General features: G+C 36.3%; 1 protein-coding gene across 16 annotated transcripts in view; it reads left to right on the top strand.

The window, feature by feature from the left end:
- VPS13B (vacuolar protein sorting 13 homolog B) overlaps positions 1 to 25,026 on the top strand; it is a 444,484-nt gene that overhangs the window by 120,551 nt on the left and 298,907 nt on the right. For all 16 annotated transcript variants that reach the window (XM_030480526.1, XM_030480557.1, XM_030480551.1 and 13 more), the window contains 2 exons: positions 11,267 to 11,401; positions 12,314 to 12,487. In XM_030480526.1, coding sequence (XP_030336386.1) covers positions 11,267 to 11,401; positions 12,314 to 12,487 — 309 coding nt within the window. The remainder of the gene's footprint in view (positions 1 to 11,266; positions 11,402 to 12,313; positions 12,488 to 25,026) is intronic.

Below are 25,026 nucleotides of genomic sequence, written 5' to 3'. Positions count from 1 at the left end.
ATAGAGATATGTGCGTGAAAGAAGACGCAAAAAGCAACTGTCTATTTAAGGTAGCAGTTGATTTTGTGAAGATATGATTCTGTGCGTAGAGGATAAACCAGTCTGCTAAAGACACTGCTTGAGATACATTGAAATTGATGCACTTTCTTAGTGTAATATAGTAATATGTATTACAATTAATTCATGAATACAATTATATGACTCATTAATCATGCAAAAGTGTTTACAAAAAGTATTTAATTTGACCTGTCAAAATTCACTATTGTTTTTAAATGGAAAACAGGAGCTTACTTAAAAATAATATATTTTTTGTTACGTGATCATGCCTAAATTACATACTCAAGTCCAGTATGAATGTTGTCGTAATTGAAGAACGCTACTGTTAGGCTATTGCAAGTATCTACTTTTATCAAAATACAGTACTAAAAAATTCTGCAGGGAAACCTTACACTTGAGGGCGAGTTGAAGAATTCCTAAAGTTTGTCAGCTATAAGGATGTGAGGCACAAGCATGTGCTTTTATAAGCTATATATACAGAAGTATCCTTTTTCATGCTTTTTTTTTTTTGACAAAATGCTGCTTCTGAGATTAAATTGCATTATTACTTATTATTAATTTGGATTTAGATTTTCTTCTTTCTTACATATTAATAGACGGTAAGATTTCTTAACCCTTCAAAAATTAATTATGCTAATGGAGATTTTTGATTCTTTGGACAGGGAAGATAATATATTAGCTTTATTTTCGTAATGCTGACAGTGTGTGTGTTGGTTGTGCAGGGTATGTGCTGTAGATTGTAGCCTGACATTCTTACGGTGTTAGCATGTATGGGCTTCATGTATTCACTGCGAAGGTGAGATCATCATCTTTAAAGGATGGTTTTAATTTGCGTTGGTGAATCAAGTGGATACTGTATTTAAGGAGAGGAAAAAAGTGTACTCATGCAGGTTGCTGTCTGCAGTCCAAATTGCTGATCAGAGAGTCTTTATACACATCGGTAATGTGCTGTGCAATATAAGCTGAAATATATTCCACAAGGGAGGAAAACGGAATAGGTTACATACGCTGTTCCTAAGTGCAATGAATATAAAACTCCATTACTCACTTTAAGCAGGTGCTTTTTATATGAGGCTTTAAAGAAATATAAAACTGCTGGTGAAATGATTGGTTTGTACAGACACGACTTAACTTCCAGTACTTTGACCAGATAAAGGGGCTAAAAATATTTCTACAAACATTTCTTTAATGATTTCAAGGATTAAAGGTTAATATCCTCCTAGTGTAAGAAACTGCCATTCCAGACACTAAATATACTGTTTCTCTTAAAGTTGTAAGTTGCATAGAATATTTAAAAGAAAATATAAACATTTTTGTTAAAATAAGAGCATTGTGTTTTTAAGTTTATATCCTAAACAATGTATATTTAAATTGCTGGGAGGAGCACAGCAATATAAAAGAAATGCAGTGAAATATAGAAAACTGTGGTTAAGAATGTTACTCCAGTTAGAAAGAAGACTTATCTTTAAAGAAAGCGAAATCTTGTCATCTGTGCATGTGGAAAACTCTGTGTGAAGGGGTAGCTTCAGATCTTTTCTGGTATTTAAAACAGCATATATTGTCTGAGAAAGAAAATCATGGGTAGACTGTTCAAGATAATACCGGTTTACTGTATTTTAATCTTTTTCCGTGTAATCTGTATCATGTTTTACTTGCCCACCTTGTCTGAATTACTGTCTTCCTCCCATTTCCTACTCCTTTACAGTCACTATCCCCAGCAGCAACCTCTGCTGTCCATCTTTTAACCATGTGACTGCTGGCTTTCTTCACCTCCCAACTGAAAGGTGTTAGTGGTCTCTTTTGCTTCCCCCACCATCCTCAGCAACTCAGGAAATAAAACTGTTTATTATACCTTAGATGTTCTTTATTATTTTTGATAATACTGTTACTGAACACATCTGCCCTTCTTTTGAATTTTTATAGACCTTTGCAATTTCTTCTAAAGAATGACTATGTTCATCCTCTAAAATCCTCAATTTGTCAGCCTTTTTACTGCTTCATAACTGTGCTGTCCTAAATGCAATTATCTCAAATTGAGCTTGTGAGAGATTTCAGTCATTAGATATTCTGTTTGACAGCAGGCGGCTGACCAGGTGTCATGTGTGTTACGGGGAAGCTCACAACCATGTGGATGAGATCCAACATTTCTTTTCTCCTTCATAGTAGGTATGTTACATAGCCCTATAAGGTTTGCATCTGCTGTGCTGAATGAAGCTTTTTAAAGTCGAAGGAATACAAACTTGTAGGAAACCAGGCTTTACCAGTTTCATAGTTGCCACATAGCATATTTAAGTAGATGCGTCTAGAGAAATGAGCTTCACAGTTGAAACGGAAGGTGATGAGATTTGAGATGACCTGTGGTTCCTCTAAGACTTTATTCTTTCATCCTACATTTTGCTGTCCTAGAAATCTGTAGATGTCTGTTTTCTCTAGTTGCTACACACCATTTTACTAAGAGAGTTGTAAAATGCAGGCTTTATTCCAGAGCCTAAGATGTATTGCGACTTATGCTCAGCGTATTTGAAGATAAGGCGTTTGAACTGGTACTGGACTGAACTTGAACTAGACTTAATAGAATCTCAGGACAGAAATGCAGCTCACGTTTTTTGTGATTTTATTACCATGTATTAATGAGAAAAAGTGTTTTAATATATTTTATGTGTTGACTTTTTGCATGAGCTGTTGAACTTATCCTCAGATACAGCAAAACTACTGTATTTGAAAGGGATAGAAGACTTCTACAACTAAGATGGAAGCAACCAGTTGTGAGTGCATGCCTCCAACCAAAGGGTGTATTACTAGGGGTGGAAACTGTAAGCTCTTTCCTCTGTCCATCTGTCTGTCTATTTCAGGATCTTGTTTCAACCACTTTATGGTAAAAGTTTCTCAAGTTCTTATTTATCTGTATTGTGGAAGCATTTGCAGCTATGTCACTTCTAGTGTTTGTCTCCTGACAATATATAACATAAGGATTGAGAAGCCATGCTTTTTGAGTTAGAAATTCAGATTCTGATGGTTTTTTCAATGTTTTCTTGCGAGATGAAAGTTATTTTAATGTATTAACTTGGGCTTCTACCATTTGTCTCAAATGATATCGCGGTATCCGAAATGCAGCTGTTGAATTATGCAGAAAGAAAAATCAATCCTTTTCTTCTTTATGAACCTCTGTTTACAAGAACAGGAACAGTGCCACTAAAGCCACTTTAATCCTGTGTCCTGACCAGTATCATGTTGTCAGATCTAAAATAATAGCTTCAATTAGGAATGCTTATAATTGGGAATGCCTAAATAGCCTGAGTGTTAGCAATAATAAGGTTAACAATAATAAGTTGCCCAAACCTAAGATTTTCACAGTAAGTGTTTAGAGATATTTGCAGAACTATGTATGTTTAAAGGTGGAAGGTGGTATTCCTTCTCTGAATGTTGGCTACCCATATCAAAAGGAGCAGTAATCAGACTATGCATGGATTGTGTTTCTGTACATTGCCCTGAGAATGGTTAAGGATGGTCCTTGTCCTTTTGATAGGTTGTGGTAGTAGGTCCATCAGTGTTTGCTGGCCGGCTTTAGTGTGGTGGGTAAAGGGGATTTTGAACCATTTCCCAGCTCTGGTGTATTTTCACAAAAGTTGTTCTGGTCTCATTGTGGCTATTTTTTGGTGGTTTTGTTTGTTTGGTATGTCTGTGTCCTGTTCCTCCTCCCCTTCATCCCCCCCGTGATAGCTGATTAGTTCTTTTATGATCATTTGAAATTAAAGCATTATTTTACCTGATTGGATAATCACTTAAAACAGATGATCAGTCAAGAATTATTCAAAGGTGCTTCTGATCTAGAATGCCTTAAAGAGATTCCAAATGCTCTATGAGTTTTTCAGTATTGGTTTTCACTTCTTGAATCACAGGTTTCTTATCTAACTCTCCATTTCAAGCAATATTTTAGAAAAATTAAGAAGTTTGTGGCTTAAGATAGATGGGACCTGTATGAAGGCCGTTGTGTGGAGTCTCAAAATGGGAGTGTAGCAACAGGGACTTGCCTACTCCCTGTAGGTGAAATGTTGTTGTTCTTTAGCGAGCTGGGAAATTTTTTTTGCAATATGTAAATCTCCATTACTAAATGATGGTCCTGTATCTGGTTTAGTGTTTAGAAAATGGAGAAGCCTTAATTACTTTACAGGCAGTTTAAGGATTAAAGTGGTTAGTTACAGAGATTTTAATACTGATCTCCAAGATGAAGACCAGTTTATGACTGGCTGTATGCTTGGCTCTGAAATCTGCCTGTGTGTTGTGGTTTAAGCCCAGATGGTAACTCAGAACCATGCAGCCGCTTGCTCACTCCCCTCCTTCTTCCTCCCCCCACTCCCGGAGGGATGGGGAGGAGAATCGAAAGAATGTAACTCCCATGGGTTGAGATAAGAACAGTCCAGAAACTAAGGTATAATACAAACCCACTACTGCTACCACCACTAATAATAATAATAATAATAATAATGGAAATAACAAGGGGAGAGGATACAATTACTCACCACCCGCTGACCGATACCCAGTCTGACCCAAGCAGCAATCTGGGCCTTCCGGGTGACTCATCCTAGTTTATATACTGGGCATGACGTGCCATGGTATGGAATACCCCTTTGGCTAGTTTGAGTCAGGTGTCCTGTCTCTGCTTCCTCCCGACTACCCCTCCTCCCCGGCAGAGCATGAGACTGAGAAAGTCCTTGGTTGGAATAAACATTACTTAGCAACAACTAAAAACATCAGTGTTATCAGTGTTGTTCCCAGGCTGAAAGTCAAAACCACAGCACTGCACCAGCTACTAAAAAGGAGAAAAAATGACTGCTGTAGCTGAACCCAGGACACTGTGAAAATACTGAAAGTACATGAAGAGATTCATTGTTGTGTTGTGCATGTGTGTACATCTGGGTTTTGCAGCTTATGTTCGGATGAAGAAAATGGTAGATACTTACATTGATAAATATTTTGTCATTGTTGCGTGTTTCAGTCTGTCAATAACTGCTTTGACTCTTCCATTCACTTTTTCTTTGAGTACCATGGTTGAAGAGAAAATTAAAGCAGAGCTATTTTTTGACAGGTTTCTTTTGGGTGTGGAACTGTGGCACAAGAAGCTCAAGATAGAAGAAAATCTGTATAGCTCACCATACATTAGAGGCAAAACAGGTCTACCACAATCCTGTTGTTATTGCCCTCAAGTCTTGGAAGTGGAAGGGGATGAAACAATAATTGCTTAGAATAGAGGAATGTAGACTGAAAACTTGATTGACACAGATACAAGAAAATAAATAATTATGCTAATCAGAATAGCAATAGTAATGCTAAATAAAGTTGAGTTATTAAAAAAAAATAGACTCATCCTTGACACCTCCTTGAAATAAGCTGCTTGAATTACTGTTTTGAAGAAGAAAGAAAATAGTAGCCTCTGTATGTCTTGTGTGAGGGCTGCAGAATGAGGTTTGCGGACTATGGTGACAGATGAAAAATGTGGAATTGTGAACACAGTAGAGATGTTTGGGGAACTTCATCACAAAGATGTAGTTTTACTCCAGAAAACTGAGAAAGCATTTATAAATTTATAACCTGGCTTCTACATTTTAGAATATCTTTGTCTTTTGTTCTGTTTTTCTGATTAAAAACACCCCAAACAACAAAACCTCACAGCAAAGGAAGAAAAAAACCCCAATTGTTTTCTCTTCAGGTGTTGTATGTGAGGAAGCACAGGGATTGAAAGAGATGTTGAAGTTGCTATGCTGCTGCTGTTTTACTGCAATGAAGAACACGAAAGGTCATGTTCCCCAATGCTTTTAACATGAAAAAGAGAGCTAGTCTTTGTGGCTTCTATTATGTTCATAGTGCAAGGAGGAAGGAATTAAGTTTGGTTGGTTTTAGCTTCAAGTTCCTCAGAAGTGCTATCTGTGTAACCAAATTCAGTACAGACTTTTAGAAGTTCTCACTGAGGGCACTGCTTAAACAGGGACTGAATAGAAACGAGTATCTCTCATGAAAGAAATTAGGTTTCTCTTATGCTTCAATTTGTTCTCTAGCTTTTCTGTGTTAGGCATATAAAACTTAAGTATATGTTTCTGTGAAAATAATTGGATATTTTTTTTTGATTCCAGTAAGACTTAGGCCTTAATATTATGTCATTTGGTTAATAGCTCCTTGCTTTTATTAATGGATTCATCTTTTTACTGAGTTTGAAATCATTTTGACATGTATGTGACAGTCTTTTACTATATCATGTTGCCAAACCATAGTTTATTGCTACTTAATGCTTTAAATATTGAATTTTTTCCTTCTCAGGCCATAACCTAAATGTGGAGAGAATTCATGTGGAGCTGCTTCTAGAAGTTTTAGTCATGCCTGATTAATTTCCTATTTCACATTTTGCAGTTCTCTCTTTTATGATCTTTCTGAAAAATTATTTATTGTATTTCAGGGATTTGGCATCACACAGTCCAGGCTGTTGTCCTCAGAATCAGTAACATACCTCTTCTGCTGGTTTCCTGTCTTTTCCATTATCAGTTTAGATTTTGCCTCTTGGTTTTCCATTAATCATTGCAAATTTGCCTTATAACAAATGGATTGGTGAAAGACGTATACGCCATTGGTAAAATTCACGAATTAGTTACCTTTATTAACAGGTCTTAAATGATTGCTCAGCATTAATAGGCTTGTTAAAAATCCTGGACTGATCCAGAAAGGTCACTGCTGTGACCTGCCTTTACGTGTTTGATTCCCTCCTGCTTGCACATAGAATATCACTGAATGCAGATACTTCAGGCAGGCTTCATGTTTGGGTGGGTTATATACATGATGAGAAAAGTTGGGGGAAGGATGTGAATGCCTGCTTTAAAGTGTGGGAGAACCTTCCTCGACGGTGTGATACCTCTGTGACTCTTTCTAGATTAGAATGGCTCTTTGGGCTTGCAGTTAAAGTGGGTTAGTGTGCACAAGGTGTAAATTGTTAAGGTGTAGTAGATTTAAGTTAGAAAAATCCTTCTGCCTACTTTAGGGTTCTGCAGTATGGAAAACCCAGCTTTTTAGGTCTTTGAAGATGTCTTATATTCTGTGTGTGAGTCTGATTCAACTAACACAGATAATGTTTGATAACCAAGTATAAATATGGTTACATATTGGGAAAGAAACACCCGATTGTTACGGCAAATAGCTCTCCAATGGGCAAGATGTTGCCAGTAGAAAAATCACACGGCTATAAAATTGTCATTTTCATCTGAAGCAGCCATAGGCTATATTTGGTGGAGACAGATATATGTATATATGTATCTTTCTATCTCCATAAAGTTGTTGATTACCATGTTTGTGATGAAATTAATAACTGAAGAATTTGAGGTGTACTGGAAAACCAACATGGTCACTCTCTTCTCCAACTTTGACTACACTGAACAACAAAGTCAAGTAAATGACAGTGCTGCTTTTGAAAGTATGATTCCAGAAGAGCGAGTGTGGCACAAATTTTGCTTTGTTGTCTTGCACTTTAGAAATAAGCCTTCCTCATGCTTCATTTCCAGGTCATTTTCACCTGAAGCAGCCATAGGCTATATTTGATTTCCCTGGTTCCTCTTTGAATTCATGTTCAATATCTTGACTAAGTGGAGTGTTTCTCTCCATACTAAGTTTGAGTTGGTATTTGGAGGCATGGAGTATTTCTTCTCTAGAAGTTTTAATATCTTCCTGCTCAATCAATCCCTTGAGAAGACACTGCCTCTAAAAAGGTGAACATAGAGAGGAGGGAAGGAAGCCCCAGTCTGCGCTCGCTTAAACATTTGTTTGCTGAAATAGGTACTCAAGGAGTACTTTAGCTATTTGTACAGCTGTTGAGACTTTGATTTTACAGTGATATTCTCATCATGAAAGAGATAATAAGGGAGATTATTTAGGAAGAACTAAAGTTACAGGGATGGAAACTATAGATAGTCAGAGGTATACATAGGAAACAAGGCTTCTTATCTATAGAGTAGCTTTCCAATTTGACAAGTTTATGAGGAATGGTTCATAATTTCAAAAGATTTTCAGAGACTGAAGAAAATGTGCTGCTTCCCTGTACTAAACCTATTCATTTTAAATGGTTCACCAAAAGTTTCCAAATTTTCTGTGATTTCAAAAAGAGACTTGTAACTTGGCAGGGAGAATCACCTTAGGTTCAGGTGATTTTTGTCTGTGTGATGAAAGTTTTGTTAGGCCTCCTAAATTCCTTATTCCTCATTGTAGGTTATATAACCATTAGTAAATTGGTTTTATGAGTATCCCTCAGTCCAAAGCTGTGAAACCTGAGCAGAATTATTTTTCCTTGCAACTTCTCCTTGATTAATGTGGTGTGCTGTGGTTATCAGGTCTTAAAACCAAGAGCAGGGTTATGTTGCCATTTGATGTCAAAGCAAGCTTGAAGAGGAGGAGCATGGTTAAGCTGTATTCTCCTAATACTGTCTTATTTTATCTTCAAAAAGTTGAAAACAACTGAGAAAGTGTTAATCCCAAAAGAAATAGCTTGTTACTGCTGTCAGTTACTTTTTCGTATGCACTAAAATATGGTTGTTAATTGTCTGATCATGTATTGAGGGTTGTGGGTTTCTGCAAGGCAAAGCTATTCAGCTTTCCTAGCTTCCCATCATGAGCCCTAACTGCTGGCTGGGTGAAACAGTGCACTGACTAGTTTGAGTGATGCTTTCCTGACTGTCATGAATATGCTGACTGGTCAGGTAAAAGGACAAACATACTCACAATTTCATGAAAATTGTAGGAAATAAATGTCTTTGGTAACCTTGCATATCTTGCTGAAATTCAACAAGTCCAGAAGTTATTTGGTGAGGGAATAGGAGTGAATAGAAACAAATAGGAAGCATGGTCATGTAAAACTTGGTTCCTTGTTTTCAAATATGATACTAAAATGAAGTTCAAGTTACATATGTAACTAGCATGGGAAGTTTTAGTCATAAATGCAGAGAGGTTGGCCAGGGCAATGCATCTTAAAGTGGACTCCATTATGAAAATAGTTTTAAAAGTACTTAATCTTCCACAGTGAAGTGAGAGAAATGTATCAGACATCACACCTTGTATTTTGAGGCATAAAAGAGCTGCTGAAAGATGGAAACAGCAAGAAGCTACCAGTTTTGAGAAGACTTGAAAGATGGGGGTCAAATTAGGAACTCAGATTTGTTTTTCTTTGACTGTAATCTTGGCTGCTACTAGCAGTGTTTTCTAATCTTTGTTTTGGAATAGGCAGAAGAAGGGAAAAGCTTTTTTCCTTTTTTTTTTTTTTTTTTAATATATATATATGTTGGGTTTTTGTTTTTTTTTTTCATCCCAACACAATGGCCTCTATTTGCACAAGTTTATAGGAAGTCTGAAGAGGCAGAGCCAAGACTGGGAAATGCCTACAGATACCGTATCTGCTTTTGACAAATTCATGTGTTGTGTCTGATACCACGCCTTAGATCAAAGGGGATTTTCAGCTTTAAAAGAGGCTTACCCCAGGCAGGACTGGGAATGAGGGTGTATTCAGGAGACTAAAACTGGTAGCTGATCTTACAGGCTAAGAACTGATGGGATGTTGTAGTGGCAGGCGCGCAAATGGGTTGTAGAGAGCATTCTTTGAGCCTGAAGCCTTCCTGAATCACACATTAGGAAAAGGCTGGGTATAGCTCGAACACAGAAGACAGGTTAAATTTTGATAAGAACGTATGCCTAGAATATGGAACCTACTTTCATATGGCAGTCTGGTTTTCCAAATGCCATGTATTATGTTTCTCTCTCCCTACCTTGGAAAGTACTTTTAATTCAAAAATTATTTTAATGTCTTACCAGAGCCAAACATAAATAAATATATGTCAAGAAGTCTGCTTACCAAATGATTTTATATGCACTACCAAATACATTTCAATGTTTAGGAACTGAAATAGGCACAGTGAACTAAGCACAGTTACCAGACTTAATCCTAAATCTGCAGTTTCCTATCACTTTTTAGGAATTTTTCCTTACTAGTTAATACATAGTAAAGGTTGTTCTTTGCATTAAGTCTTCGAGAGATAGTGCAAAAAAGTAGTGAGTTCATTCTGTAGAGAATATATTAAGTTCCTTTTAATGTGTGTAACTATCTTGACATACATATCAAAATGCTTTTAAATTTTTTTTTTACCTGGTATTCCATAATACTTTCCTTGCATAATTATGGATTTTGGAACACATTCTATGTTACATATGCGAGGAACTGGTTCCATAATTATACTAATGTTTGCATAATTAACAAGCTGCTTGCCAATTTTAACGGACAAATTCCAAGTCACTTCTGCATGAGGGGAAAAAACCTCATAAAAAATGGTAACTTCTATTAGTTTTTCCTTTCGTATGTCTTACAGGTGTTGAAACTATTTGTAATTTGCAAGTAAATGTATGTCTTTTTTTCTGATGGGCAGTGCTGTACAGAATAGGAGGGCTGGCTTCCTCCGCCCATGCTCTGGAGCTGTTTTGGGGGCTGCCCTTGAGCTCTGCCAACATATCTCAGTCCTGACTTGTAAGATCCCCTGCTGCTGCTTCCACGGTTCTAGGCAGCTCTTCAGAAGTGACTGCCAATAGCACTGATTTCTTCCAACCAGTGCAGTAGTTTTCTGGTGTGCACAAATGGGGGCTGCTGGGGAAAGACCACCAAAACTTACTTCCACTTGTGACCTAAGGCAAGGTTTGAACTCCAGTTTCTGTTGAAAAATGGCAAGTGTGCCATTGGCCTTCTGTGCCATTCAGCTGCACAGATTTAATGCTTTATGTTGCTACTGAGTAAAACATTGTTGTCTAAATATAAGCTGAAAACACTTAAGTCATTTTAAGATCCTAAAATAAAAGGGTCACAATAAAAACATGAAAGAGAATAGCAGAGGTGGCGCTTATGAAGTGAAAACAAAAGTGTGTGTATGTGTATATATACGTATTTTTATTCCAATTTCTAAGTGGCCTTGTGTGTTTTCCTCACAGTACCTCTATATATTTTATGCATAACTGTTTGTATTAAAATGCCTATATGCAGCATTCTCTCACTTCCATTTAGAAACTGTGAATCACAACAAAAATGCTATAAGAACATCTAAGGTAGATAATTAAAGTATAATTAAGTTTAAATGTCTTGGTGAAGGAATATAAAAATATTTAAATTCAACAGGCTAGTACATTTGCAGTTTTCTTTTATTAGGTGTGAAATCTAAGAATCCCCTGCCAACTCTTGAGGGCTCAATCCAGAATGTTGAATTGAAGTACTGCGGCACATCATTGGTCAAATGCGCCTCTGGGACCGTGGGATCAATAAAAATTTGTGCCAAAGCCCCAGGTATGTGCAGCTGGACCATGTAAAACTTTATTGCCTGTATAGGAGAATTGGCCTTGCTTTTTACAAGGAGAGTTACTGAAACAAGAATTTACTCATTGTTCCTATGAATCAGAGAGGGGTTTTTGTATTCTGGTTTGAGTTTTTTTTTTATTGTTCAGTATGCCAGGATGATCCAGTCTGGCCCCAGTATAGTCAATTTTTACACTGAATGAAAAATTAAAGGTTTGGGTTTTTTGTGTGGGTGTTTTTTGTTTTTTTTTTTTTGGGGGGGGGAGGGGGACGTTTGGTTTTGTTTTGGGTTTTTTTTTTTTCTGAGAGTAATGTTAATCTAAAAGAATTAAAGAAACTGGAATAACTGCATTTTTGTATTCCACAGAACAGTTGCATTTTGCTTTCTATGTAGCATAATTTTGATATATTCTGTTTATTGCCTAACGTCTCATTTTCCATTAGTGCTACAAGTATGTATTTTGATTGTGAAGTTTTTGAGGGCTCTGTGGTAAATAGTTTTAAAATTTCTTTAACAGAATTTTTCTTGAAGAGTATTCAGGAACTTTTGTGATCAATGTCTATGATCTCTTTATATATAAAGACAGCTAATGTCAAAAACATTAGAAATGTAGTGTATTGAAGTCTAAATTGAGTCCACAGTGATTTTTAAAGATACTGTTTTATAAAGTTGGGATGGAAATTATTTGATTATTTGAAATCCTCCTGGATGTAAAGACATTTACAAGATAACATCCGGGAAGTTGTTTAATAGTTTATATACAGAGATTGCTCTTTCTGTTTCCTTTTTTAATTCTGCACTTACAATGTTCATAGCTGTTTTCTTTGCGCTAGTGAATGTTTCTGTGTTGAAAATTTGTCTCATTACATTAAAAGCTGTAAGGAGTCTAATCTTTGTCTTAGGTGATGGTGGAAAAGATAAGCTGATTCCTTTAATTCAAGGCCCTTCTGACACCAGAGACTTACACAGCAGCAAATGGCTCAATGAGAGCAGGAAGCCAGAATCTCTCTTAGCTCCAGATTTGGTAGCCTTTACAATCCAAATTCCACAGTATATGGACTACTGCCATAATTCTGGTAAGTACAAAACTCTTGTTAAGCTGGTATCACATTACATTTTTCCTATCCAATGTAATTGTCAAAAGAGGGGCTTGATATAAAATGTGCCAAATGCCAAAGTATCTTTTACACGTACTGGACACATTATAACTTTAGCTCACTTTGAGACAGAAAACATAAAAGCAGCATTTTGATGTGTCTTCTTCAGTAAGGAATGTTTTGTTGACTTTGGTTGTCTTTTAAATTATTTATACAAAACCTCTTGTAAACTTTTTTGTGGGGCAGGATTCATGCTGAGAAGACAAGTTTTATTCTTTCTTCCCTTTGTCTATTAGGTGGAGCTGCTTACACAGAAGTTGACATACTGAATTCAAAATGGTTCATAAAAGTTTGCAGCATAATCTGTAACTAAATCAAGGATTTGACAGAAAATTTGTTAATAATAAAAAAGTGATTTAAAAAATGCTGCAGAGCACACATTTGGCATCATCAAACTTGGTGCTGTGGTGGATTTAAATGAGAAACAAGTTAATATTTTCGGAGAGTGGATTGGAGAAATTGAAGGGTGTTGACTTTGTGGGCATAAATACTTTTACCTGACATTCTTATGGTTTCTGTGAGCTTTAAACAAAACATTGGTCTGTTTTAAGCAACCTTGACAATTTTGAGATGTGTCTAGTTTAGAATAGCTATAATATAGTTTGTGAAATACACATGGATCTAGATTTTGCTGCCAGTATGGTGCATTTTAAAAATAATGCTTTCATGTTCTTAAAAGTTTATCCTGTTGCCCTGATAAGAGTAGAATCAAATTAGACCTCATAGCAGCCTTCCTGTATCTGAAGGGGGTCTGTAAGGATGCTGGGGAGGGACTCTTCCTTAGGGACTGTAGTGGTAGGACAAGGGGTAATGGCTTCAAACTTAAACAGGTGAAGTTTAGATTAGATATAAGGAGGAAGTTCTTTACAGTGAGGGTGGTGAGGCACTGGAATGGGTTGCCCAAGGAGGTTGTGGATGCTCCATCCCTGGCAGTGTTCAAGGCCAGGTTGGACAGAGCCTTGGGCAACATGGTTTAGTGCGAGGTGTCCCTGCCCATGGCAGGGGGGTTGGAACTAGGTGATCTTAAGGTCCTTTCCAACCCTAAGTATTCTATGACTCTATGATTCTTAATAGGGGAAGAAAAACAACCCTGAAAATGATCTAGTTTAAGGAAAGCAAAAGAATTAGCTGATCCCAATATTATGAAACACAAAAGTAAACTTGAAAAGTGCTTTTTCCCTCTAATTCTTTTTCATGTGTAATGGTGGTTGAATGCCATTAGTCTGAAAAATAACAGTGAATTTATTTCCATCTTTGTAATTTTTCAATGCCTATGTAAGCAACACTTGATTCCTATGCAAAGTAAATATTTGTAAGCGCTATGCACTCCAGCACTTGTTAGGTTATTTTTTCAGTAACTCTACTTGTATGTTTCTTGGAGAGCATCATGTTGGAAATGTTTACAGCACTGTTTTTATAACAATTATCTTAAGTTCCTGCCCTTAAAACATTGCCCAAAAGCAGTTCATGATTCAACAGTCTCCGAGTTACTCAGGTCTGTTTTCTTTTTTAAAAAGAAAATCTTTGTTGCACCTGTTGTCTTACTTAAGTATCTTTTAAATACTCGTAATAATAATAATATTTATTATTGTTATTGATTGTTACATTTTCTGCCTTTTTTGAGGATCTTTTCAGTTTAATTTTCTGATTTTTGTCATAGAATATTAATTACATTTTTAAAGGAGCTGTGCATACCTATACTACAGAATTACTGGTTTTTGTTACAGGTCACAGGGATGACATACATTTTAGCTCATCAGTATTATGGATAGTCCAATTAGATAGTAGAGAGTGCTTGATACTTGATGACAGGAGATGCCTACCAGAATTAAGGCACTGAAAAATGAAGTGCCGGCCAGGCTCGTATGCAGGGACTTTGAGAGGCAGAAAATTGGTTTGTAATGGACAAGTGTCTTTTGTAGGTGAATGGAGCTACATTTTAAAATACTAAGATTTTAGAATTGAAAATTTACTGTAAACTTCACCCCCTTGCTCTCCCCACCAAAGTGCTTCAGGAAAGTTGTACTGATTCTGTGCACTCAGTGGTAGTTGCTAGCCTGCACGCTCAGACTCTAGCTCTGCTTCTCTGCATCTGTAAGGTGGCACCTGTGACTGATGACAAGTGAAAGGGAAAAGCTGACTGCTATGCTAAAGCTTTGGTCCCAGTAAACATGAAGAATAGTGTACTGCAAATGATTTGGTGGGCTTTTTAAAATATAAATTAAAACTAGGAAACATTAATGTTTAAATTATCTCAGTTTCTATACAAAGGATGAGGGAGTTAATTAAAGCCTTCACTTTCAAATACTTGCTGAAGCAATGAAGGCAATTTAATACAGGAGATATGGCTATCCCTTTCATTATGACTGTGAAAATTACATGGAGAGAAAACATGAAGTGATTTGAGAGCATAAAAATGCTTTTGCTGTCAGTTGCAGTCATTTCTGGGAATTAAGAAAGCTATACTGGATAATTTCACAGCAAATTCAACTTATGGCTCAGGGGAATAAAAGGGCTGTTTAAAGCTGTACTACTGGAGATGATTGTGCAGTACTGAAGTTGTGCTATTTGAACAATTTATCCTAATGATGTTAGATATGATGTTCAGGAATAGGAATTTGGACTACAGAGAAGAGTGGGGAGAGTAGTGCAACCTGCTTGTAGAGATAATAAAAAAAAGCTATCCGAGAGAGATGAGAGAAATCATCTAGAATTGTTCGGTGTCACCAGATGGCTGGAAATAAGGCCAGGGTTGGCTCAATCTGCTGACTCTACAAAGTACATATAGAAATAGCTGTAGGGCTGGTGCTTTCCAAATACACACAGTATTTCTCAAAAGAGCCAAGGGGGACAGCAGTTCCGGCTGGATGGGATTGGGTATGTTGTCACCCAGCACTCGGATAAACTCAGTTTACTTCTCCCCATATACGAGATTCAGAAAACTGCAAGCTCAGTGTAAGTGGAGCTGCTGGTCACATCCCTGCAGTGGGGCAGGAGGTGCATTGGAGCTGTACAAAACTAAAGAGCTGCAGGTTAGCCACCTCTGTTGAGAACTGAATAATAGGATACTTTTTTATGTGTAAAACCAAGAGAAGCAATTGCAGGAGCATATCTGGGTACTCTGGAAGAATCTTGGGATACAATAGAATGGCTGTGTAAGTGATTTTTAATAACTTTTTGCTTGTATAAAAATTACTGAAGGAAAAGTAACTATTTCATTATGCATCTATGAAGTTGAAGGGAAAACAACTTGGTCTAAAATCAAAGCTATTGTTTGGATATAAAATGCTGAGGAGAAGTTGTGCAAACGGCATGAGGTTCTTGAATAAATCAGGGTGTATTTACCTGGAGAACAGGTAGGGCACCTTTCCTATCCTCTCCCTGTTGAGTCAGCAACCGTCTACTGTCTTGTGCCACTTGAATCGTGTGATCCACGGTGATTAGGATGGTTGTGCAACTTCCTTTTACTGCTTGTCTGTAGGTGGCCCTGCAAACATTGAGGGTATATTTATAGTTAGAGTGATAAAGCACTTTATACCAGTATTTTATTTCTTTCTATTTCACTTTTTGCTGAAAAAATTACAATTCTAGTAGCCATGCAGCATTGAGTATAACTAGTTAAGTAAAAAACTCTATAAAATGTAATTCCAAAAAGGGCAGCATTAAAGTGTGTGATGTACAGCATATACAGGCAGAGTAAGTACTATGTATTAGAAGTGCATGTACTCATGATTATTTAGCAAGAGTATATTACTGTTCAGTGCACAGTGTTATTAGCACAGTGGAAAACTGAACCACCTATGTCAGAGGAAGTATTTAGGCATGAAGAATATAAATATGATTTTGTTCAGTCCTTAAATACTGGTGCTTGTAGTTTTCGATACTTTTTCTGTAGGAAGAGCTGCCCCAGGAATCTCTGTGCATAGTTGTAATAATCAGTGGCTATGCTTCCCAGTCTTTATCTCAACTGTGGCGTATAAAATAAGTACAAGAGAGGAGATTATTCCATTACCGCAGGGCTTGGGAAGGTTGTCTTACTGCTTCTCTGAAATAACCCTGGCTTTATTAACCCTTGGAGCAAGCTGCAGACCTTGTTTGTTTCACCTGGCCTTGGAGAGAACCAGGGAGATTGCAAAATGAATGCTGGTGTTAGTATTTAATTATGAACAGCTGTTGAATAGATGAGGTGAGCTGATTAAGCTCTATTGGCTTTGCCATATTGAATAATTGGGAGTGCGTGCACAGCCGCTGTATGGAGAGCTTTGTTACATCTAAATCAAGAGGAACTAAAATAAAAAACACAGTTAATAAAGTTTTCTTTGAGCTGATCTTGAATTCAGTAATGCAGCAGTGGAATAAGGGAGTAACCAGAAGTACCTGTATTAATATCATGCTTATGTGTGGTAAATTGATACACCCAGTGGAGCAAAGTAAGAGTGAGAAGGTTTCTCTAGTTTGTGAAAGCTGTATGAAGGCTGAAGAGCAAATATGCAACCTTGTGAAAGTTGGTATTTCTCATTTAAGTGATATGTTTCTTAAACGTACGAAGATTATTGGATTTTTTTTTCCATTGTCAATATTTTTGAAATTTAGATAAAATCTCTTCCTGCCCCGAAAAGGAAAAAATAATTTGTGATGTGAAAATATTTTTAAAACTGAAGAAATCATATCTTCAAACATGAAGAAAGTGCCATAAATGTATGAGCAGGAACATGATTTTTTTCGTATCATAAACCAGCAGATTTTTATCTGTTAGAACTTACTTGAAAGGAGTTGAGTGATTTTACATATGTCTGTTTTTATGCATACACACTTATCTATGCCCCCACTTCCCTTACTTGAAGTTAAAAAAGCCTGTCATTGACTTTTTTTTTTTTTTTTTTTTTTACTTAATTTTGACTGCCTGGACTGGGGATGCTGCAAAATCTGGATTTTAAAACTGGAACAATGATATTTTTCAAGTTCTCAGCTCTAATTTAAGAGAGTGTTTGTGCTATTAAATAAAAAAAAACCAAAACCCAACAAACTTGTAAAAGAGAATTCATAAGCCAATACGAAGTATTTTGGAAAGCTTTGACACAATGAATGAGTAAAAATGCTTAATATATTGAAGTAATTAAAGACAAGTCACATTTGTGGTTTGGGCATAAATGTGTAAAAATTATACCCATCTATCTTATTACATTTCCTTTTCCCTCCCTGAGGATTTCACTATGTACTTTATCTGTAATTGTTGCCAGTTTTCTATCAAGTTCCCACTGGGCTTCTGGTGCAAAAAATCTTATCCTCTCGATGACAGAGCTTGCCTGAATGATTTCATGCTCTTAGCATTTTTGTTCACGGGAATTAGGGGCAGAATGTAGCTGCAGCTGAACATAGCATCTATTTTTGTAATTTCGAAGTTTAGACTCTGTTATTGGAACTAAATGAAGAGATGCAGGTGTTCTCCAGTTCAAGTCCTTTGGGATTTTTGATGGTAGATGCTTGAAAAGAAAATGCATGTGTTTCCAGAGTCAAACAGCAGCTGTGGACAAGGATTTATGTTTTTCTCAGAACTTTGGGATTTCAAAATGTTACATTTAATCACATGCACAGAAAGGAGAGCAAATGTTAAAGATGTTACATATAAAACTAGGGGACTGATCTTTTTACCATACCAACTAGTTGTGGGAATAGAGGAACAAAGTGATCTTTAATCTTAATATGCACAATTTCAAAAGGATTATGATAGTTGCCAGGACTCTGGTCTTTTGAGAACTGTGCTCTTGCAGTGCACAACATTTATATCCTCTTAATTGCTTTTAAAATCTGGCTTATTCTCATGTTTTGCCTTGGAAAAATATGAATGCTAATAGTATAAGTTACTGAAAACCCAGTATTCATGTAGTTTGATGTTGGAGTAGGGTGAATTTAAATTGAGATAAGTATACATTTTTAGAAGTATTTTTCTAGTAATGTCCTCTAGTTTTCAAAATTGGATTAAAAATAGCAGTTCAAGTGCCTGAAATGTGAGGCTAAATTTAGAAGCTTTCAGACTTATAGAAATCGTGTGCAGAAGTATTTTGTGGTAATGCAGTTTTCCTCTCCCTTTCTCCCTGTTATGATGTTGAAGTTAGTAGTAGTAAAGAAAATGCCTGACATCTTTTATCAGAAGTTGAAGTGGGGGCAGCAGGTGGTGATGCTACTGAGCAGTTCAGGAAGGGAGATTGGTGTGGGACAGAGCAAATTGGTAAATGCAAGTTAATACCAATCTGAGAAAGTAAAAGCCTCTTTTTAAATGTGTTTAATTTTCTACGTTCACCAGCTTGTGTGTGCTCCGTCCTCCCCATTACCCTTCACAGCTCAATATGTCATGCACTACAGCCAAGTTAAGTTTCAAAAATTTCTCCAGACCTGAATCACCTTTGTATCTACTGCCTTACGAAGATCCAGCACTTAGTACTTTTTCTAAGAGGGAAGTAAACTTGTCCTTAAGTGCAATCTGTTACTCTACTGACTCAAATTATAAATTTCATGTCCATGGGAGTAGCATTAGGGAGGGACGTACTATACTACACTAATATTTACACTATTTCCATTATTGATGTTACTGTTGGGTTGCATAGTTCTGGCAACTGGCATTAAGTTCTGGCTATAGAAAGGTAATTGCACAGTGCAGGAATAAGGCAGCTTGTTCGACTTTCCATCATGTAATTTTGCAAATCCTCTTGGGGGAAGAGGTGTTTTAATCTCTCTGCTGATGTTGCATTCAATTTCTTGTAATATGCTATGAATCCTTCAGCAATACATGTACCCTAAAATTCTGAAATTGTGACTAAATGGGATTCTGAGTTTTGTAAAATGGTAGTTGAAAAATTTCTATTGAAAAAAGAAATAGGCTGCACTCTGTCCTATCAGTTGTTAGGAAGTCAGCCTGTATAGTTAAGTTCCCTGGAAATATTTCTGTTTTTCTTTCAGGCCTGACTTTGAGATGTACTGTTCAGCTGCACTATGGAGGTTCTTTAGCCCAAGATGTGCTTTTGCCTTTTTCCAGTTTCCTTTTCTTAACAGTAACATGGCAAAATAAGAACAAAACTTGGACAATGAAGATGAGGACTCCAAGTAGCAGGAGCCTGAGACTTTGCATTAGGAAATCTGTTGAATGAGCTCTGGGTTTATACCTTTTTCATTAGAAACTCATTGCCTGACTTTTTAATTTCTTCAAACTCAGGATGATAGCATTCTGCTTATAGGTAATGTAGTTGATCTTGAGGTCCTTGGGATAAGTTTGTGCTTCAGTATTGGCAACTGAAGATTTGAGGTCTTGAGTAGTGGGTAACATCAGGTATGCAGGCTTTAAAGGGCATAAAGGAAATCACACCTTCTCTTTAAACTGCACCTAACCTAGAAAATTCTGTAGAAGGAACTAAAAAAAAAGGCCTTTTTTAACTCATTAAATGTGTGCAAGTTAGGGAATGGCAGATACAGGATTATTTCTGCTGCCTTTATTTTGTATTTATGCGTGTGTGTTCCATAGGATTTCTGTTCACTTTACAATCTGGCAGTATCAAAGTGTTTCATATGGCCACCAAAATCATATTTAACACTTCTGGCATGAAACAAACAGAAAAAAGGTGGGCTCAAATGAGAGCTTCTATTTCTATAACGGTATAGGGCAACGTTGAGTGCTTCATGTATTTATGAGAATGCATTCACGTTTTCCAGTTGTGGCATCTGGAATAGCATTATTCAGCAAGGTGACTAGATACTTATTGATGGTGTAAAAAGTTTTGGAAATGTGACAGGCATAGGCTCTTAGCAATTGCTGACACATAGCTTTGGACATTGAAATCTGTTTTTAATTGAGAAAATATATGTTAGCCAACATATTGGGATAGCTCCTACTCATGTAGAAAAAATGCCATGAGATCTTTAACTTTCATTTGAACGCTTCCCAGACATGGGCATAAGGGACTGTAACTGTTTACTTTCAAATGGTTTTTAAACTGTTTCCAGGTTTTATTATTGAATAATATTGCACTCACTACTGCTTTGGTGATCTAAATTATTCATATGACATGGCTTTTTCTTTTTCCTTTTTTTTTTTTTTTTTTTTAAATCCTATATAGATATCACTGAAAATGAGTAGACTTTTGGTGGTAAAATATAAATACGTTTTGACCAGGTCAATTTTTATTTTTCAAATTTTAGTAACAAGTGATTAAATAACATCTTACTGAACAGAAATATAGCACATTTGATGAAAAACAACATTAAATGAATTATCTCTATTATTTTTAATGCAGAAATTATGATCTAAATTTATATTTGTTTCTAAATCTACAGGTTGTTTTTTCAGTAATTTTAATGGTTCTTCTCTGTAGTAGGTTAAAAAGAAGCTACAGGTCACACCCAAGATTCCAGTGTTCTGGTTATAACCATAGAATCATAGAATGGTTTGGTTTAGAAGGGACCTTAAAGATCATTTAGTTCCAACCCCCCTGCCATGGTCAGGGACACCTTCCACTAGACCAGGTTGCTCAAAGCCCCGTCCAACCTGGCCTTGAACACTTGCAGGGGTGAGGCAGCCACACACAGTACACACAAATGTACTAACAGTCTCACTTATATAGTTTGGGAAGCAGCCAGGATTAGACAAAGCAGGTTAGAATCTTAGTAGTATATTGATTTTTTAAAAAATTTCAATTAGATAACCCCAGTGATGACCCCCAAGCTAAGACACATTCCTGTAGTTGACCAAACCGAAAATGATTTTGGGCAGATTATCTTTAATGTGTCCAACTTCAGAAATATTTAAATTAGTTTCATTTTCTTCATGTGTTGTGAAGCTTCTGAAAATCAATCTCTATTTTTATCAAAAATCTGCAAACCGTATAGAAATTGGTACGGCAGGAGCCTTTAGTCACTTTTAACCTTTAGACCATTTAATCACTTCTGCGATGTATGAGCTGATTTCATTTTTCTTTTCTCTGTGCACTGAAGGAGAACTAACATGTGCAAGTTACTTGTGTATGTACTTTGGTGTAAGGTGGCAGAAGTACTTAAAATCAGTATGAGGAAAACAGTACACTGTGTAACTTTTCTATTTAATAGCTAAAATTAGCCTACTTACACAATGTGAGCATTTAATGTTGAATATCTCTATATAACAGATTTTGAAGTACAGCAACTTCAAGCACAAATACTGTATATTTGAGGTATCCTGACATTCTCGGTATCACGTGGAATACTAAATCTATTCAAGAAATGCAGTGATAGGATTAGAGTGAGTGGGTATATAATTAAATAGCTAAATATTTTGAATTCTTATTTTTAATCTGATTTACACACTTCAGTAGAGGAAAAGACATTTAGAAAATAAAAAAATAAGTTTGTTTTTCTGAAGCTGTGTCTGAAAGAGAAGATTTTAGGTGTTGCCATAATCTTCTAGCTGGTTCAGTTAAGACAGAAACATTTGCTGGAGTAAAGTAATTTGAGGACCTGAGTCCTGAGTGCTCTTTCAAACACTATTCTGCTGCTAATTGTTGATACTGCACTCCACTTACAGCCCAGCAAATTAATGCAAAGTCTGGTTTTCCCAAGTGGTTTCCTAATTCCTGATGTATTTTCAAGATGAAGTAGGTGGGTCTGAAAAAAACAAAAACAAAAAGAAAGTGATTTTCCCCAAGAGATTTAGATTCTTTATGTCTGCAAGCAAAATAGAGAATCATTTTGGGTATGTACTATCTGAATTTAATGAGAACATTGCATGGTTATGCATGCAGGAATGGGTGGCCTGACAGTGTGAACTGAAGGAATGGGAAGTCCCAAACAAACATGTCAGCCTTTACAGTTGGCACAGTAAGAGTCTGCCTGCATCTGCCAACTCTTCCACTTTTAGCCCCTGTGCATTATCTGTCACTGCACAGCTTCTTGGGCCATTTGCCTGGGATCGGTGCCAAGCTGGAGAAGTAGCTTTGACTATGCTGCCTCATGTCCAGAAATCTTGGAAAAACAGCCCACTGCCTGTAGAAGGTGGACATGAAAGGAGTCAGACTGATCAGAGTTTGAGCTATATCTTTGTGAATATCAGTGTTGATAACTGTCATGCCAGAGGGAAAAGCAACCCGGACCCAATACCAAAACTCTGTGTTCTAATAATATGATACAAACGATAAATTAAAATAAGGTGTAATCTGAAAAGTAGTGTTCAATATTGTAGCGACAGAACAAGGGGTAATGGGTTTAAACTTAAACAGGGCAAGTTCAGGTTAGATATAAGGAAAAGTTCTTTACTGTGAGGGTGATGAGGCACTGAAACAGGTTGCCCAAAGAAGTGTTAAATGCTCCATCTCTGGCGGTGTTCAAGGCCAGGTTGGACAGAGCCTTGGGAGACATGGTTTAGTGTGAGGTGTCCCTGCCCATGGCAGGGGGGTTGGAACTAGATGATCTTAAGGTCCTTTCCAACCCAAACCATTCTGTGATTCTATGATTCTATGAATATCAAATAATAATCTGAGTATATTGGGGTTTGACTGCCTCTTCCCATCTCCTCCCACCCTCAGAAGTGCCTATGCTTGTCTTATTTCTGGAATAAAACTATTTAAGCCATTCAGAAACTTTCCTTAATACATGATAAAGTATAATATTAGAACTGGTTATCATAGAGATTCAGATAGCACCACCCCACCCCCAAAATGCAGGCAATAATGGAAATTTTGAAAATAGGTGCAATTCTACTTGGAAAAAAAAGAGAAGATGTGATTGAATCTAATGAAGCATTAAATACAGCATTTGGCTCAACATTAGTCATTGAACAGGGTTATGGAGCACGTGATGGATTTGTCCGTGGCATGAAGCGTAATCAGTCAGATGTAATTAATCATCTTTTAAATAAACTGGACATTTTTTCCTCACTGGGCTTTGAATAAGTTATACAGTATATGTTTTATATTTAGTGTAACTATATTCATATTTGGTTATCTGTGAAATGGAAATACATTAAGGAAAGGAAAATATGAATTACCTTCTCTCTCTAGTTTTGAGGTCTCTTACAATGTCCCTGCTCTGAGAAGAGAAAGAGGAACTCAGTATTAATCAAATCTTCTTTCCCTGTTTTGACCTGCAAATTTATAGAAGAAAATAGAAGGTTTTTAATATGTCTTTGTAGTATTTGAAAGATTTTTTTAGCCCAAGCCCTGGATTAATATTTTCAGACGTTAAAATTCGTGCAAAATAGTTTTGTACGTGTTTGATAATAGATAAGGATAAGCTTAAAATTAATCTATTACATTAAAATTTTGTTTTTAAATTGACTTTTTCAAAACTTGGATACAAAGTAATCTTCAGTATAATAGAATTATCTGAAAATAGATGTGTGTATTTTAAAGAGCACATATCAGTCCTGTAAGTTGCATTCCAAAACTAATGAAATGAAACTTGAGTGCAGGTTGCAATCAGTTGATAAAATTGTTTTTAATTGAAAACCAGGAAATAATAAAGGTATAATTGATTGTATTTTGACATTTGAAACCAGACATAATAAAAATATAATAATAATAATCTTACTACTTATTATACTTAGCGTAAAGACTTTTATAATAATATACTTTTTCATTTCTTCACCGGTAACATAACACAGAATAAGTATAAGCCTGTGAAAGGGATGACTTAACACAACTGTTGATGCACTTTGAGTGGAACATCTTTATCAAGTTAGTACAAGAAGCAGTCATGCCCTCCTTGAATTACTCATTTATATTGGCTGAGCAACAGCCTGGATGTGGACTTTGAAATCCTGGGAAAATTAGATGCATGCATGCATTCAAATGTCTAAAGTCTTTGCTTTAGAGCAGCTGTAAAATGTTGAAGTGAGATGTCAGCTACTAGCTGTTGTCTACATTTTTAGTCTGAAGGGAGATGTGATCATTTATTGCTAACCAAGTTAATGTTATTTTAATCATTGCATCCTCACTTCAAGAGTTTCTATTTTAAAGACCTGTTTCAACATTGAGAACGTAAAAATCAGAATATTTATCTGCTTTTTGCACACTTTTAATGAACAGATTATTCCAACTTTATTTTAAGACCTTATTTACTTTGTTATAAATACATAGATTTTTCTGTAACTTTTATTGTGCTTGTAATGAGGGAGTAATAATCTTACAGATTTGTAAACTATCAAAATAAAGCACATGTAAGGGTAGCAATTTAAAAAATGCTACCTGCATCCTCACTAAGAACCTAAGAGTATAATAGCTGGTAAAAGCCATGTATTAAAAGGATATCTGTCTCTTTGTGCTGTTAGGATGTTGCACCTTGCACAACGTTTTGCAGATGCCTGCATTGCCAGGTTCCTTGTCTTCACAGCTCGATACCATGTTTCCTTTGAAAAGATAGACATGTAGGAAATTAACTGTTCAACTTTAATTTTTCTTCAAATGGTTGCACAATACCAGAGAGTGTGCATCCCATTACAT

This window comes from Strigops habroptila, chromosome 1 (assembly GCF_004027225.2).
Source record: "Strigops habroptila isolate Jane chromosome 1, bStrHab1.2.pri, whole genome shotgun sequence".
Lineage (NCBI taxonomy): Eukaryota > Metazoa > Chordata > Aves > Psittaciformes > Psittacidae > Strigops > Strigops habroptila.
This window is presented reverse-complemented; position numbering and strand designations above follow the sequence as displayed.